The sequence below is a fragment of the Trachypithecus francoisi genome, unplaced genomic scaffold (genome assembly GCF_009764315.1).
Source record: "Trachypithecus francoisi isolate TF-2019V2 unplaced genomic scaffold, Tfra_2.0 Lachesis_group12, whole genome shotgun sequence".
In the NCBI taxonomy this organism is placed as follows: domain Eukaryota; kingdom Metazoa; phylum Chordata; class Mammalia; order Primates; family Cercopithecidae; genus Trachypithecus; species Trachypithecus francoisi.
The window spans coordinates 37,034,175-37,053,309 of record NW_022681457.1 but is presented as its reverse complement, the minus strand read 5'-3'; the positions used below and the strand labels follow the sequence as shown (position 1 = coordinate 37,053,309).

The window sequence follows — 19,135 nt, the reverse complement described above, 5'->3', positions numbered from 1 at the left end:
CCATATGGAAGCTGCCAAGGCTCAGGACTTTCACCCTATGAAGCAATGGCCTGAGCTATACCCTGGCCCCTTTTGGCCATAGTTGGAGTGGTTGGGATATGGGGCGCCAATTCCCTAGGCTGAATACAGCAGGGGGGGCCTGGCCCCAGCCCAGGAAACCATTTCCCCTCTTAGGTTCTGAGCCTGTGATCAGAGGGGCTGCCTTGCAGGTCTTTGACATGCCCTGGAGACATTTTCTCCTTTATCTTGGTGGTTAACATCTGGCTGCTTGAAGCTTAGGCAAATTTCTGCAGCAGGCTTGAATTTCTCCCCAGAAAATGAGTTTTTCTTTTCTATCATATTGCCGGTCTGTAAATTTTCCAAACTTTTATGCTGCACATCCTCTTGAATGTTTTGCTGCTTAGAAATTTCTTTCACCAGATGCCCTAAATCATCTCTCTCAAGTTCAAAGTTCCACAGATCTCTAGGGCAGGGGCAAAATGCTGCCATTCTCCTTGCTAAAGCATAGCAAGAGTCACTTTTGCTCCAGTTCCCAAGAAGTTCCTCATCTCCATCTGAGATCATCTCAGCCTGGACTTAGTTGGTCATATCACTATTAGCATTTTGGTCAAAGCTATTCAACAAGTCTCTGAGTTGTTCCAAACTTTCCCACATCTACCTGTCTTCTGAGGCTTCCAAGTCTTTAGGAAGTTCCAAACTGTCCCACATTTTCCTGTCTTCTTCTGAGCCCTCCAAACTGTTCCAACCTCTGCCTATTAGATAGTTCCAAGGTAACTTCCACATTTTTGGGTATCTTTATAGCAGCACTACACTCCTGGTACCAGTTTATTGCATTATTCTGTTCTCATGCTGCTAATAAAGACACACCCAAGACTGTGTAATTTATAAAGAAAAGAGGTTTAATTGATTCACAGTTCAGCATGACTGGGGAGGTCTCAGAAAATTTACAATCAAGGCAGAAGGAGAAGCAAACACATCTATCTTCATATGGAGGCAGGAAGGAGACATGCATAGTGAAGGGGGGAAAGTCCCATATAAAACCATCAGATCTCATGAGAACTCACAAACTATCATGAGAACAGCATGGTGGAACCACCCTCATGATCTAATCACCTCCCACGAGATCCCTCCACCAACACCTGAGGATTATAATTCGGATTACAATTCAAGATGAGATTTTAGTAGGGACACAAGGCCAGACCATATCATATGGAACTAGCCCAAATGCTTGTCAATCAATGCGTGAATAAAGAAAAGGTGTTATGTATATATATACGATGGAACACTACTCAACCATAACAAGAAATGAAATAATGATATTTGCAGCAACCTGGATGGAATTGGAGACCATCATTCAAAGTGAAGTAACTCAGGAATGCAAAACCAAACGTTATATGTTCTCACTTATAGATGGAAGCTAAGCTATGAGGATGCAAAGGCATACAAATGATACAATGTGCTTCGAAGACTCTAGGGAAAAAGCGGAAGGGGTTGAGAAATAAAATACTACACATTGGGTAGAATGTACACTGCTCAGGTGCACCAAAATCTCAGAAATCACCACTAAAGGACCTATCCATGTGATGAAACACCACCAGTTCCCCAAAAACCTATTGAAATAAAAATACATACATACGTATATACACACATACATACACTTTATAAGTTGTATGTAAAGGAAACTGGGGATACTATACATTAATTCAATATATAAGCCAAAAGGTAAAAAAGTTAGATATAAGATAAATTCTGAAGAACTAAAAAAAAGATTTTTAAAAACTATATAATAATCCATTGTCTATTGCTGCATTGTAAATTACCCTCAAACTTGGCAACTTAAAAAACAAATATTTCTTATTTCACAATTTCCGTGGTCAGGAATATAGGAACGGCTTGGTTGGGTGGTTCTGGCTCCAGGTTCTCCACGAAGTTGTGGTCATGATGTAAGCTAAAGCTGCAGTCAACTGAAGGCTTCAGTAAGGTGGAGGATGTGCCTTCAAGGTGGCTTACGCATACACCTCACTTTCTGCCTGACTTTCCCTTGTCCCATTGATGTAGGTGAAAACCTGTTTTCACATATTTGAATCTAGAAATTCTGTTCTAAAATTACAAACTCTTAAAAAAGTGGATCTCATGGAGGTACAGAGTCGAATGGTAGTTAGCAGGGGCTGGAAAGGGGATGGGGGAGGGAGGGATAAAGAGAAGTTGGTTAATGAATACAAATATACCATTCAAAGGAATAAATTTTAGTATCTGACAGTACAGTGGGGAAACTGCAGTTAACAATAATTTATTGTATATTTCAAAATAGCTTGAAGACAAGAATTGTAGTGTTCCCAATACAAAGAAAAATGTTTGAGGTGATAGATATTCCAATTACCCTGATTTGATCTTTAAACATTGTATACATGTATCAAAATAACACATGTACCCCAAAGATATGTACAACTATATCAATAAAAATATAAAAATAAAGTAACAAAAGTTACTTTGCATGATTTTAATAAGTACCAAGGGAATTTGAAAGAAGATTCTACATTTTTGTTGTTAGAATTTGCTAAAATTTGTTCATTTAGGAAAATTATATAATTAAAAACACCACTTGTATTTGATTTTCCTATCCAATATACATATTTCCCCTGCACTTAAAGCTGCTACATTCACAGTGATACCACCTGTACGTGTGAGCACTTGACTTCTCACATATCTTCCAGTTTGGTCACATTTGAGCATTTGCATATTGATGTGCATACTGTTTAATTATAAATTACTTTCTTTTTATTATTTCTCATTTATATTACATAGGATATTTTATTGACTTTTTAAAGGAAATAGTGTGGCTGAAATGTGTTATGTGACTATTATTTCAAGATTGTACAAGGAGCATTGTAAACTATTATAAAAAAGGATGTGTTGGGTATGATGTGCTTGAGGATGACTGTCATACAAACTGGTGATGTTATGGCTCCTCTTAAGGACCTTGTATAAGAAGTCCTTGACACTGCTCTTTACACTAGAACAGATCTGTCCAGGAGAAACATAAAGTGAATTACATTTATATGGTTAAATTTTATGATAGCTACATTTAAGAGCATAAAAGGAAACAGATGAAAATAAATTTAATAATAACTTAATAATACATTTTATTTACTTAAATATAACAAAATATTTCAAATGTGACCAATATAAAAATTAAGATATTCTTCTTTGTTGTTGTTTATAATGGCTTTAAAATATGATGTGTATTTTTCATTTACAGTATGTTCCAATTTGGAGAAGCCATTTCAAGTGCTGAATACACACATGGATAGTGACTACCATGTTGGACAGCATAGTTTTGGATATTTCATGAATAGAAAAATTCCAAGAAAGGGATTAAAATGTCAGAAGCTCCTTAATTTATTAACAGGGACAAAATGATAGCTGCTGCCCATCTCCTTTTTCCCTCTTTTTTGTAGCTTTTAGCTCAAAGTCTTTATGTTCCAATTCAAACACAGACCATCTGCAGCACAACTTGTGCGCCAGAAGCTGTGTAGAGAGGTGTAGCAGCAGCTCGGTAAACACAACCACCTGCCACAGTTCAAAACTAGAAAGTCAAGAAGGAGTATTCTTCTCTTGACCCTTCCATCTTCATCTCCCTCTCCTTTATCCCCACTCAGATCCATCCCAATCAGATATGCCCCCTCTCCCCCTGCCACAAGTATGAAGCTTTTCTCCCCAAATGGCAAAAGCTCCAAAATTGCCTGTCATCTCTTTTCCTACTTTATGAGCATTTTGCTGATCCTTATTTAGCTGATGTCCTTGTTTTCCCCCTGTTAACAAGCTCATTCCTGCTCTATCCTTTTGCAGAAAGCATTATTGCCTTTCTATTTTGGTGGTGAAAACCACAGGCTATAGAAAGCAAGTAACACACCTGAGTTCATACCTTGTTTATCTCACTTAAAGCTGTGTGATTTTGAGTAGTAAATTAAACTCTGAGCTGCAGCTATCTATACCATTCAGGTGAAAGTAACACCTACCTTTTAGGCTTGCTGTGAGACTCAGCTGAGACAATGGGTGTAATCAAGTTAGCACAGCATCTGTCACATTGTGAGCAATTAATAAATGAAAGCTCTTATTACTATACTATTTCCTCAATCTATAAATCCTTCCCTACTTCCAGCCACATGTCCAAATCCTAATCATTTTTTAAAGTCTTTCTCAAGTCTCACTTGTTCTCTAAACCTTCTACAAATTTTATTCTCCCCTTTTCTTGTATTTCTTGAGAACTCATATAAACTCACATTGATAAGACTTCTAGTGTGGGACACATAGTGATCATTTAGTAAATCCTTTAGTTAATTAATTGATGATGAAAAAGGGAAAGAAAACAATAGCAGACGCTGGGGATACCTGACCCTGCTTCCCCTTGACCCAACTGAGTTTTTTTGCAGCTGTGGTGGGCAGTTTTACAATTCCTACTGACAGACATGTTTCACACCCTCTGCAGAAGCTTCCCAGTGGGATGGAGCCCCAGCTGCCCACAACAGCATTCCACTCATTCACAGGCACTTGATTGGCTTTGCTCCCTTCCGTCTCATCTCCCTCATACCCACTTAAGCTTCCTGGAATCACCTCCTAGATAAACCACCTGCATCAAAGTTCTTGTCTTGGATTTCACTTTTGGGGAAACCCAAATAAGACAAGAACTAATATTACTGAGTCCATATTTTATGCGAAGCACCATGTTAGTCATGCTGCTTTCATTATCTTCTTTTATATTCTCAACATTCTTGTGGGATTGGGTATTATTATACTCATTCTGTAGTAACAAATTAGTCAAAACTCAAAATAATTAAGTGACTCACTCAGGGAAAATCTAGCAATCCAAATGCTTTGGGTGCCCATTTCTGAATTAATAATTGTATAGAAAAAAAGAAAAAGACATTTTAGAATAAAGCTTTAAAAACATATTACTGAAAAAATAGGTAAAATAAATATCTTTCTTAGATTTAGCCAAAACATGACAAACTAAGATATAGAAGCAGAATGTAATAATATACGGTCTGGAGGCATCATACATTGAACACTTTGTTATTTAAATGCCTTATTTGTAGTCCACTTTCTTTATTCTGGGAAATAGAGACGGGAAGATATGGCAGCTGAGAGCTACCCGAATGAGTCAGATTTAATAAGATGGTATTAGAAGATGAAACCAATTTGGCCTCTATGACATTGGAGAAAGAATTAGACAAAGGGGACTTTTGTGAGTGCTTAGATACTAAAAAGAAAGCCTTAGATTAATGAGAAAAATTATTGAGAAAAATTTTTCTTCCATATTAAAATTCTCATTCAGAATTGATTTTTTTAAATCTTCCCAAGTCACACAGGCCATATACATAAGAGTGATTGAATTATAACGTGAAATGTCAAATCCAATAAATGTGGGGAAGGAGATAGCTGGGCAAATGTTAAAGGAAACAAAGGACAAAGAGATACGTTTCCATATTCAGAGGCAAGCATTAGATGACCTGAGTGTATTTTCCGGATTTTTAGGAATTGTTATCAGTTAAACTGGAGAAGTTAGAAATACTCAACTAAAATTAGAAAGCATTTCCTAATTGACCTGATGTATGTTACTCTCTCTGGTCCTATGGTCTGTCAAATTAATTTTATAATTCTTAAAAAATAAGGGTGATGTGTTTGAGCCCATCATCTTCATAGAAAATCAAGTCCTTTGTTTTCATGAAGTTTGAGATCACTTGATACTTCTATTAAGCTCCGAGATTGTCAGACAAAACTTAGGGTAAGTCTTTATTGCATATTGCCTCCGCAGTTGCTATTGTTTGCCTTTATAATGTCACACAAAATCATAAAGAACTAGTAAATTTGAATTGGGCATTATAGTTTCATTCCTTTGAATTTTTTAATGGTTTTCACTTATGCATAACCCAAAAGTATTACATCATATTATTTACTGTAAATGTATTAGGTCTGCTATGAAGTCATTTAGTTTTGAACCCTAGAAAAAGTGACTTCAGCCAACTGAGCTTTTATAATGTGCCTTCTAATTCACATTTTAATAAATGCCATTTTCTAAGTGCATTACCTCATGTTTTGGCTACAACCCAGCTGAATCCTGAGAGAATAAGAGAAATGTGCTTTCTGACTGGTTCATCCATATTTTATTTTACTTTTCATTAAGAAATTACTCTTTGAAGAAAATCAATAATCTGTGACTGAGGGGAGAGGTTAGTGTGTTGCAGTGGTGCATTCTAATATCTCAAAGCAAACTGCCTTTAGATGGCTTTTGCTGATAGCATTTTTGTCCTTTCTTGTTCCTGCAGCCTGGGTACACGGGGACCCCAGAAGAGCAGCCTATCCTACAGACAGCCAGGGCCACTTTTGTGGCCAGAAGGGCACCCCCAATGAGTGAGTATGGCCACCTTTGCTTTGTGTGATTTTACTGTCTAAACTGGAACCTAGATATCACTTTTACAGTAATTCTACTAGACTTCTTAAGAAGATTTAAATTCATAAAGGAGGCCTTCCCTCCCCTTTGTCTAACAGATAGCAATAAGCAGTGGGAAGTTTTATATTATATGACTTAAGATGTCAGTGTTATGCAGCATATTATTAGAATGCATGAAGACTCTACTTATAAAAATATAGTTATAATGAATAGATTGGACCAATGATTTTATCAGAAGCTATATTTTAAAATGCCTTATAAATGGGCTATTAGAAGATTGAGGCATGACCAGTTAGAACAGCAATCATTAAAAAGGAAACAACAGGTGCTGGAGAGGATGTGGAGAAAAAGGAACACTTTTACATGGTTGGTGGGACTGTAAAGTAGTTCAATCATTGTGGAAGACAGTGTGGCAATTCCTCAAGGATTTAGAACTAGAAATACCATTTGACCCAGCCATCCCATTACTAAGTATATACCCAAAGGTATATAAATCATGCTGCCATAAAGACACATGCTGCTATAAAGACCTATGTTTATTGCTATAAAGACACATGCTGCTATAAAGACCTATGTTTATTGCTATAAAGACCTATTTATTGCTATAAAGACACATGCTGCTATAAAGACCTATGTTTATTGTGGCACTATTTACAATAGCAAAGACTTGGAACCAACCCAAATGTCCATCAATGATAGACTGGATTAAGAAAACGTGGCACATATACACCATGGAATAGTAAGCAGCCATAAAAAAGGATGAGTTGATGTCCCTTGTAGTGACATGGATGCAGCTGGAAACCATCATTCTGAGCAAACTATCGCAAGGATAGAAAACCAAACACCGCATATTCTCACTCATAGGTGGGAATTGAACAATAAGAACACTTCAACACAGGAAGGGGAACATCGCTTACTGGGGCCTATCATGGGGTGGGGGGAGAGGGGAGGGATAGCATTAGGAGATATACCTAATGTAAATGATGAGTTAATGGGTACAGCACACCAACATGCACATGTATACATATGTAACAAACCTGCATATTGTGCACATGTACCCTAGAACTTAAAGTATAATAATAAAAAAAAAACTATGAAATTAAAAAAAAAATAAAGAAGATGATTGAGGTGTGAGTAGCTGCTACAAATCTTGACAGTCCAGTTGTTAGGATTATTTTTGTCACAGTGTCTACTGATAAATCATTCCACCTTTCAAAGTGAGGGGCACAACCAGAAAGTCTTCAATGCTTGGTATTCTTTTCCAGACAACTTGGCTGCTGTGGGCAATGTCCCTGGGTAGCTGAAACAAACAAGGAAGAATGTTCCATCAAATTTCTTTCTAATGGTAACCATAACAGAAGTTTTCATTTCTGAAAGCACGTTGTCTGTCTTTCTAACCTAAGAAAATAAACCACATACACAAGCAAACTTCCATGAATCTCACATTTTTAGAAAAGCTTCCCTCTTCTCTCACTGGTTCATTTCTCTGTGGAAACCTGGAGTGGTTGTTGGGTCTTCTGGTTCTTCAAAACCAATTCAGTTTCTATAAAATCTGGCTTTAGATGGTTAAAAAAAAAAAAAAAAAACCCAAAGTAGCCACACCCTCACTTCCAACAACAACAACAACAACAAAAAAACATAGCTAAGGACACTTCAGTTATGTTGTCTATGCTGCCCACTTGTAACTATGGAGCATATTATTCCAAGAGATATACAGATTTTAAAAATAGATGCTCAGTAATTTTTTTAATTGACAACAAAAAAAGTCTAAAATCAGATGAATTCACACCTGAGTTTTACCAGATATTCAAAGAATTGGTACTGATCCTACTAAAACTGTTCCAAAAGATAGAAAAAGAGGGGCTACTCCTAAATCATTCTATGAAGGCAGTATCATCCTAATATTAAAACCAGGAAAGAACATAACAAAAATGAAAGCTATACACCAATATCCTTAATGAACATAGATGCAAACATTCTTAACAAAATACTAGGTAACTGAATCCAACAAGACATCAATAAGATAATATATCATGATATCATGATCAAGTGAATTTCATACCAGGGATGTAGGGATGGTTTAACATACGCAAGTTAATAAATGTGATACATCACATAAACAGAATTAAAAACAAAAATCATATGATCATCTCAATAGATGCAGAAAAAGTATTTGATAAAATCTAGCATTGCTTTCTGATGAAAGCCCTCAACAAAAGGGAATAGAAGGGACTTACCTCAAAATAATAAAAGGCATCTGTGACAAACCCACAGCCAACATCATACTAAATGGGAAAAAGTTGAAAGCATTCCCCCCTGAGAACTAGAAAAAAAGACAAGGATGTCCACATGCAACACTTCTATTCAACATAGCCCTAGAAGTCCTAGTCAGAGCAATCTGACAAGAAAAGAAATAAAGGACAAGTTGGAAAAGAGGAAGTCAAACTGTCACTGTTTGCTGATAATACGATCATGTAGCTAGTATACTCTAAAGACTAATCCAAAAGGCTCCTAGACCTGATAAATGAATTCACTAAAGCCTTGGGTTACAAAATCAATGTACACAAATTAGTGGCATTGCTATCAATCAACAATGACCAAGCTGAGAATCCAATCAAGAACTGAATCCCTTTTAGAACATCTGCAAAAAATAAAATAAAATAAAATTCCTAGGAACGCACTTAACCAAGGATGTGAAAGATCTCTACAAGGAAAACTACAAAACACTGCTGAAAGAAATCATAGATAACACAAACAAATGGAAACACATCCTATGCTCATGGATGGGTAGAATTAATATTGTGAAAATGACCATACTGTCAAAAGCAATCTACAAATTCAATGCAATTCCCATCCACCATGATTCCTCACAGAACTAGAAAAAAAATCCTAAAATTCATGTGGAATAAAAAAGAACCCACATAGCCAAAGCAAGACTATGCAAGAACAAATCTGGAGACATCTCATTACCTGTTCAAGCTATCCTTTAAGGTCATAGACACCAAAACAGCATGGTACTGGCATAAAAATAGGCACATAGACCAATGGAACAGAATAGAGAACCCAGAAATAAAGCCAAATACTTCACACCCGACTGATCTTTGACAAAGCATACAAAAACATAAATTGGGGAAAGGACATCCTGTTCAATAAATGGTTCTGGGAAAACTAACAAGCCACATGTAGAAGAAGGAAATTGGATCCTCATCTCTCGCTTAATACAAAAATCAACTCAAGATGGAGCAAAAACTTAAATCTAAGACCTGAAACCCTAAAACTTCTAGAAGAAAACGTTGGAAAAACTCTTCTGGACATTGATTTAGGCAAAGAATTCATGACTAAGACCCAAAAACAAAGCAACAAAAACAAAAATAAAGAAATGGGACCTAAAAAAACCTTCTGCTTAGCAAAATAAATAAGCAGAGTAAATAGACAACCCAAAGAACAGGAGAAAGTATTTGCAAACTATGCATCTGACAAAGGACAAGTGTCCATAATCTACAAGGAACTCAAACAAATCAGGAAGAAAAATACAAACAATCTCATCAGAAGTGGGCTAAGGACATGCATAGACATTTCTCAACAGAAAATATACAAATAGCCAACAAACATATGAAAAAATGCTCAACACACTAATCATCAGGGAAATGCAAATTAAAACCATAATGAGATACCACCTTACTACTACAAGAATGGCCATAATTAAAAAGTCAAAAAATAATAGATGTTGGCATGGATGTGGTGAAAAGGGAACATTTTTACATAGTTGGTGGGAATGTAAATTAGTACAACCAGTATGGAAAACAGTATGGAATTTCCTTAAAGAACTAAAGGTAGATTTACCATTTGATTCAGCAATCCCATTACTGGATATCTACCCACAGGAAAAGAAATCATTATGTAAAAAAGACACATGCACACACATGTTTACAGCAGCACAGTTCACAGTTGCAAGGATATGGAACCAAAATAAGTGCCTGTAAACCAACAAGTGGATAAAGAAAATCTTGTATGTATACACAATGGAATACTACTCAGCCATAAAAAGGAATAAAATAATGCCTTTTGCAGCAACTTGAATGGAGCTGGAAGCCATTTTTCTAAGTGGAGTAACTCAGGAGTAGAAAGCCAAATACTGTATGTTCTTACTTATAACTGAGAGTTAAGCTATGAGGACACACACACACACACACACACACACACACACACAAACATACAGAGTGATATAATGGCCTTAGGGGACTCAAGGGTGAGGAGACTATGAGGAGGTGAGAGATAAAAGAAAACATATTGAGTACAGTGTATACTACTCAAGTGATAGGTGCACTAAAATCTCAGAATTCACCACCAAAGAATTCATCCATGGAACCAAATCCATCTATACCCGAAAAAACTATTGACATTTAAAAAAATAATTTTTAAATGCAAATACAAAATGAACAAAAAAGATCTAGAAAATGGTTAACAAAATTCATGTAATAGAATTATCACAATCAAGAAAACCTAGAAATTTAAGGAGTGGGGCAAATTCCTAATCAGGTCAGGGTAAATGTATAGGGGACTGGTTGACTCCTCGTTCCTGTTAGAGACTACTGGGCTAAATTTTGATCCAGGGAAGTAATTCTTATTTTAACTTCAGTAACTCAGAAAATTGTAGACATTGCCCACAAAACCTTTGCAACCTTCACACTATGAAGGACAAAGAGAGCACCAAGTGGTAAAAGAAACCATACAAATCTCTAAATCTCTAGTTCTTTATGACAGTTTATTTTTAAAAGGGCATTTGTAACAATAAGTTTTCCAGACCTAAGCCAATGACCCACTTATGTCAAACAAAAATGTGACAGCACAGATTTCAGTACATAATGATCTTTCAAAGAAAATCTTCGCTTAACACACACATGTTCATTAAAGTATTATTCAAAATAAGAATATATTGGAAACTACACAGATATTCAACAACATGTGAATGATAGTAAATTATGGCCCATCAATTTAATGAAATATAATGGAGTCATTGAAAATCATGTTCAAATGTTCAACAGTTGATTCTGTTGATTTTCCCTTACAGTTTCTGGGGTCTGAGTTATCATTGCCCTCCTCCCCATGAAAATAGCATTCTCCAATATTTCTCTAGTATTTGGATGACTTCTTTCTTATATTTAAATTTCTAATCTCCTAGAAATTTATTTTTGTATATAGACTGAGGTGGAAATCAAACTTCCCAAATTTCTGAGTTAATTATTTCAGAATAGTTTGTTGAATAATATACCCATTTCCTCTCTGATTTCTAAAAAAAACCCTAAATAATAAATTTGTGTATTTGTTTCTGAATCCTGTAACATGCTCTAATGTACATTTTTAAGTGTCATGATTGTTCTAATTCTTATGATAAATGTGTATTAATTTAAAATTTTAATAAATTGCTCTAAATTATATTTGGACTTTCAGTAGTAAGTAAAATATTTACAAAAATGTAAGATTCTAGTCAATATTACAAATTTTAAAGCATAGGTTTTATTGTATAAAATGGTGTATTAGTCCATTTTCACACTGCTGATAAAGGCATACCTGAGACTGGATAATATATAAAGAAAAGGGGGCTTAATGGACTTACAGTTCCACATGGTTGGGGAGGCCTCACAATCATGGCAGAAGGCAAAAGGCACGTCTTACATGGTGGCAGACAAGAGAGAATGAGAACCAAGTAATTCTGCTTATGGAACCATCAGATCTCGTGAGACTTATTCACTAACAGGAGAACTGCATGGGGGAAACCAATCGCATGATTCAACTATCTCCCACCGGTTCCCTCCCACAACATGTGGGAATCATGGTAGCTATAATTCAAGTGAGATTTAGGTGGGGATACAGCCAAACCATATCAAATGGTATCAAGGAAAAATATTGGAGTAACTACATCATAATAGCAATATTATTATAACTGTGTAACTATCATAAAGCCAGAAAGAAATAAATCCTATTAAAAATATGAATTTTGAATATGATAAAGATGGATTTCAAGTCAGTAGCAGAAAGATGAATTATTAAATAAATGGTATTGAATTAACTGAAATACTATTCATAAAAATAAAATAAAATTGGATATTTATCTTATATCTTACACCAAAATAAATACTAAAGCATTGATGATTTTTGCATATAAAATATAAAAGTAACAGAAGAAAATGCAAGGGTATATTTATAGATTATGGGGTTAAGAGACCTTTTCTAAACATAACACCAAAACCAGAAAACAGAAATTTTGAAGAATTCCAACACATAAATACACCTTAACTCATTGGAAACAAAGTTAAAAGATAAATGGAAATCTAGGAAAAACAAATGTTTTCAACATATGTATCTGACCAAATGTATCAACACCTTTTTTATATGAGCTATTCTTCAAAATCAAAAAAGAAAAAAAATGATCATCCAGTGTGAAAGTAGGTAAAAGTCATAAATAGGAAATCATATAATGGCCAATAATGATAAAAATATAGTTCAAGTACAGTTAAAAAAAGAGATGCAAATTAATTAAAATATTACTTTTGTCTTATAGCTTGTCAAGTGAATTTAAAAAGATTAAAATTTCTGGTGTTGGCCAGAGTGAGAAGAAAAAATCGCCTCATTTTCTACTGGCACTAGTGTAATATGATATTTAACAGATTTTATAAAATATTTACTGGACATATATATTCTTTTTGATTCAGCAGTTTTCGTCCTAGAAACTCATCTAGTGGAAATTTGCATAGATTTCCTAATGTTCCAGGCACTATGTAATAATAATAATAAAATGAAATAACCTAAATGTCTCTCAATAGGAGATTGATTAAATGAATTATGGTATAGTCAATTATAAAATACCATGTAATCATTAATTATTGGGTAGAGATATATTTATTGGCAAGGAAATGTGCCTGTGGTATATTGTTAATTCAAGAAATCAAGTTATTAAAATGGCATGTGTAGTATAATTTCATTTTGTGGGTATGTTTGTACACTTGTGTACTTTATATTCACATATATGAAAACATATGCAAGAAAAAAGTCTGAGTGGATATACATATGCTTACAGTAATTATTTTCAATTATGAGATTATATTTTTATTTTTATTCTCATATTTCTGAGCCCCTATTATATCCTAGACAGTTTTCTAAAGGCTGAGGTTATAGTAAAAACAATGAACAAGCTACCTGTGCTCATGAAGCCTACATTTAAGTTCAAGGGAGATTCTCAATAAAAATGTAAATAACAAGATAGCTTCAAATAGTGATCAATGTTATGAAGAAAAAAAAACAAAGCGGATTGCCTAATGGAGAATGATTGGTGTGCAATGGGAGGTAGTTACTTTGTGGTTATGGGGTTAGGGAAGCACTTTCATGAGGAGGTGACTTCTGAACTAAGATGTGAAGAACAGGAAGACACCAGCCTTTCAAAAACCCTGGGAAGGGCACTCGAAACCAGAGGCAATTAAGTGCAAACGTCCTGAGGCATGAGTGACCTTTTGATACTCCAGGACTAGGACTAGAAGGAAGCCAGGAGGCTGAAATATAGCCAATAAAGAGGGTGGTGGAATGAGCAGATGTCTGAGAAACAGGTGGAAGTCATATTTTCTGTGTCCTATGGACTCTGATAAACTATTTGGATTATTTATCAGTGCAGAGAAGGACATAGAAAGGTGTTCAGCAAGAGTGACCCAATCCATTTTACATTTTTAAAAGAACATTCTTGCTGCTTCCTTATACCTTCTTGAACTGTTTCAGTGGTTCACAATAAGCATGTATGCAGAAAAATATTAAGCATTTTTTCATTTAAAAATTAGGCAGCTAGGGTGGCTTATGCCTGTAATCCTAGCACTTTGGGAAGCTGAGGCGAACCAATCACTTGAGCCCAGAAGTTCAAGACCAGCCTGGGAAAAATGGTGAAAGCCTGTCTCTACCAAAAAAAAAAAAATTAAAATTAAAATTTAAAAAAAATTAGCTGAGGATGATGGAGTTCCTGTAGTCCCAGCTACTCGGGAGGCTGAGATGGGAGGATGGCTTGAGCTCAGGAGATGGAGGTTACAGTGAGCTGAGATTGCACCACTGCACTCCAGCCTGGACAACAGAGCCAGACCTTGTCTGAGTTTGAAAAAATAAAAATAAAAATAATGGCAGATATCATAGAATTATGACAGATAATTATGAGTATTTTTATTTTCTTGTATGTTTATATGCATTGCAAGTTACTATCAAAAATGTGTATTAGTTTTATATTCCCCCAATTTTCCAAAATTAAAGCATTTAAAAGAGAAATAAATATGCTGAGACAATAGATTATCTTCCTAATTAAAGCCCCTTTAAAATTAAAAAAAAAAATGAATATTTTCTCAAAAGAATATGTACCCTGGAGTCAAATTCCGACTTTACCTCCTTATAGCATTGATCCATGGGCATGGAACACAACCTACCTCAGTCTTAATTTCCTGGTAATGAAGCAAAAATTAAACGAGAGAACAGTCATGTAGGAGAAGCATGCATTGGCCTTCTATTTATAAAGCACTTTCATATTGTTGAGGTCCTCCAATGGGCCAGTCACTATGCAATATACTAGAGCAAATAAGACACAGATTTCTTCTTCAAGAATCTCTTGGTCTTCAGAGATAAAGTCAAGAAAGCTATGGATTCAATCTATTGTGTTCGGTGCAGTGTGCTATCTTAAGTCTAAAGTATAGTGCTGACAATCTCATCTGAAGCAGCCACACTCACCTTCACCCTTCCTTTTCCTAGTCTCTGGCACAAGATCTTGATTTACTCTCTTAGATACTTATCACTGCCTGAATTTATCTTGGTTATTAATTGGTTAGCTTTGTTTATCTTCCCGGGCTGGGCCCAAAGTTCTTTGAGATCAGGGCCATTCTCTGCCTTTTTTACTGTAGTATCTTCAGAACCTACAGCATTGTCTGGCATTACAATATGTGCTCAGTAAATTCATTGTTAAATGAATGAGAAAAAAGGGATAACACAGATAAGAATGATTTGCTCCCAAAGTTGAGGTCAGCTTAAAGATCTGATCAGGTCCTCAACAACACTAAGTGAGTCTGACTATTATTACTATCATTTGGAAATTTAGAAAACTAAAATTCAGAAAGGTTAAAATACTTGTTAAGTTTCAACTGTCTATTAAATAGCAAAGGTAGCACATTCTAACCCTAAATCTTGTGCTGTTTAGGCTACACACAGTTGCAGTGAACTTGCCTTTCCATTTTACTTGTTTAACACAGACCTAAAAATCTTAAACATAGCATCATTAAAAGTATCATTACATGTTCTAAAACACCACAAATAAATGTGTGTGTGTGTGTGTGTGTGTGTGTGTGTGTATTTCTATGCCAAAATGAAATGCATCTATGTTAGGATGTGTAAGAAATTTAGGCAGCTCTAAAATAGGGTAACTTACTTGTTAGACTTTAACAATTGTCATGATGTATTTAAGCAATCCTTTGATTCCCAACTCTAGAAGACATTCCTTAATAACTGAGCCCAAAGTCCATGTTTAGAGGTGGTGTGATATTTGAGATGTAGCTTTTGGCCTTTTGTGCTTTATCTAACCAAAAAGACTCTAGGAGAAACACCAGGGGTTTTTTAAGTGTCAAAAGAGATGAAACAGCGATTTCAAAGGAAAACGGAGTGCTTTGTTGTTGTGTGTAACTTTCTCTGCCTCTTGAGCTCTGGGAAAGTTGTTCATGACACTTAGGTACAGACCTTTTCTTTGAGATTTCCACACACAAAAAAGCAAGAACTTGATTGATTTTTGATGCCACCTACTGGCTACTACAAAAACTTCAGCTTGTAAAGGTTGTGCTAAAATTACTTTGAACATTGATGCAGCCCCATTACCAAGACTGAAATACCTGGCCCCATGAGGTTAAGATAAGAAAACAAAAGATTAAGGGGACAATGCTCTTCTATGTAAGATTTTTTAAAATTGATATGTAATATTTGTACCTTTCTATGGGGTTCGTGTGATATTTTGTTACATGCATAAAATGTGTAATGTTCAAGTCAGGGTATTTAGTGTATTCGTCACCCAAGTATTTATCATTTCCATGTGTTAAGAACATTTCAAGTTCTGTCTCCTAACTACTTTGAAATATACAATACATTGTTGCTACCTATAGTCATCTTTCCATGCTATGGAACATTAAAATGTATTCCTTCTATCTAATTGTATGTTTGTACCCATTAACCATTAACCCATTAATCAGCTTCTCTTCACTCCCCAGCCCCTGCCCCAGTCACATAAGCTTTCAGTTTGCTAGTATTCTGTTGAGAATTTTTGCATCTATGTTTATCAGGGATATTGCTCTGATATCCCTGTGTGTGTTTCTTTGTTTGTTTGTTTGTTTTTATGTCCTTGTCTGACTTTGGTATCAGAGTAATGCTGGCCTCATAGAATGACTTAAAAAGAATTCTCTCCTCTCCAGTTTTCTGGAGTAGTTTGAAGAGAAGTGGTTTTCATTCTTCTCTGTAAGTTTGGTAGAATTCAGCAGTGAAACCATTTGGTCCTGAACTTTTCTTTGTTTGGAAAATTTGTATCCTTGATCCAATCTCATTACTTGTTATTGGTCTGTTTGGTTTTTCTATTTCTTGATTCAACCTTGGTAGGTTGTATGTGTCCATGAATTTATCCATTTTTCTAGTTGGTTTGTGTATAGTTTTTCTTTTTTTTTTCTTTTTTTTTTTTTTTTGTGAAGGACTTTTCTTTTTTTTTTTTTTTTTTTTTTTTTTTTTTTTATTATACTTTAAGTTCTAGGGTACATGTGCATGACGTTTATATCATGTATAACTCCCCAATGCAATCCCTCCCTCCTCCCCCCTCCCCATGATAGGCCCCAGTGTGTGATGTTCCCCTTCCCGAGTCCAAGTGATCTCATTGTTCAGTTCCCACCTATGAGTGAGAACATGCGGTGTTTGGTTTCTCTTCTTGTGATAGTTTGCTAAGAATGATGGTTTCCAGCTGCATCCATGTCCCTACAAAGGACGCAAACTCATCCTTTTTATGGCTGCATAGTATTCCATGGTGTATATGTGCCACATTTTCTTAATCCAGTCTGTCACAGATGGACATTTGGGTTGATTCCAAGTCTTTGCTATTGTGAATAGTGCCGCAATAAACATACGTGTGCATGTGTCTTTGTAGTAGAGTAATTTATACTCCTTGGGTATATACCCAGTAGTGGGATGGCTGGGTCATATGGTACATCTAGTTCTAGATCCTTGAGGAATCGCCATACTGTTTTCCATAATGGTTGAACTAGTTTACAATCCCACCAACAGTGTAAAAGTGTTCCTATTTCTCCACATCCTCTCCAACACCTGTTGTTTCCTGACTTCTTAATGATTGCCATTCTAACTGGTGTGAGATGGTATCTCATTGTGGTTTTGATTTGCATTTCTCTGATGGCCAGTGATGATGAGCATTTTTTCATGTGTCTGTTGGCTGTATGGATGTCTTCTTTTGAGAAATGTCTGTTCATATCCTTTCCCCACTTTTTGATGGGGTTGTTTGTTTTTTTCTTGTATATTTGTTTGAGTTCTTGGTAGATTCTGGATATTAGCCCTTTGTCAGATGAGTAGGTTGCAAAAATTTTTTCCCATTCTGTAGGTTGCCTGTTCACTCTGATGGTAGTTTCTTTAGCTGTGCAAAAGCTCTTTAGTTTAATTAGATCCCATGTGTCAATTTTTGCTTTTGCTGCCGTTGCTTTTGGTGTTTTAGACATGAAGTCCTTGCCCATGCCTAGGTCCTGAATGGTACTACCTAGATTTTCTTCTAGGGTTTTTATGGTATTAGGTCTAACATTTAAGTCTCTAATCCATCTTGAATTAATCTTTGTATAAGGGGTAAGGAAAGGATCCAGTTTCAGCTTTCTACTTATGGCTAGCCAATTTTCCCAGCACCATTTATTAAATAGGGAATCCTTTCCCCATTTCTTGTTTCTCTCAGGTTTGTCAAAGATCAGATGGCTGTAGATGTGTGGTATTATTTCTGAGGACTCTGTTCTGTTCCATTGGTCTATATCTCTGTTGTGGTACCAGTACCATGCTGTTTTGGTTACTGTAGCCTTGTAGTATAGTTTGAAGTCAGGTAGCGTGACGCCTCCAGCTTTGTCCTTTTGACTTAGGATTGTCTTGGCAATGCGGGCTCTTTTTTGGTTCCATATGAACTTTAAAGCCGTTTTTTCCAATTCTGTGAAGAAAGTCATTGGTAGCTTGATGGGGATGGCATTGAATCTATAAATCACCTTGGGCAGTATGGCCATTTTCACGATATTGATTCTTCCTATCCATGAGCATGGTATGTTCTTCCATTTGTTTGTGTCCTCTTTGATTTCACTGAGCAGTGGTTTGTAGTTCTCCTTGAAGAGGTCCTTGACATCCCTTGTAAGCTGGATTCCTAGGTATTTGATTCTCTTTGAAGCAATTGTGAATGGAAGTTGATTCCTGATTTGGCTCTCTGCTTGTCTGTTACTGGTGTATAAGAATGCTTGTGATTTTTGCACATTAATTTTGTATCCTGAGACTTTGCTGAAGTTGCTTATCAGCTTAAGCAGATTTTGGGCTGAGACAATGGGGTTTTCTAAATATACAATCATGTCATCTGCAAACAGGGACAATTTGACTTCTTCTTTTCCTAACTGG

General features: G+C 35.7%; 1 protein-coding gene across 2 annotated transcripts in view; it reads left to right on the top strand.

Annotated features, from left to right (window-relative positions):
* Positions 1-19,135, top strand: part of SLC44A5 (solute carrier family 44 member 5) — a 391,705-nt gene that overhangs the window by 307,332 nt on the left and 65,238 nt on the right. For both annotated transcript variants that reach the window (XM_033225324.1, XM_033225325.1), the window contains one exon: positions 6,327-6,411. In XM_033225324.1, the coding sequence (XP_033081215.1) occupies positions 6,327-6,411 (85 nt within the window). The remainder of the gene's footprint in view (positions 1-6,326; positions 6,412-19,135) is intronic.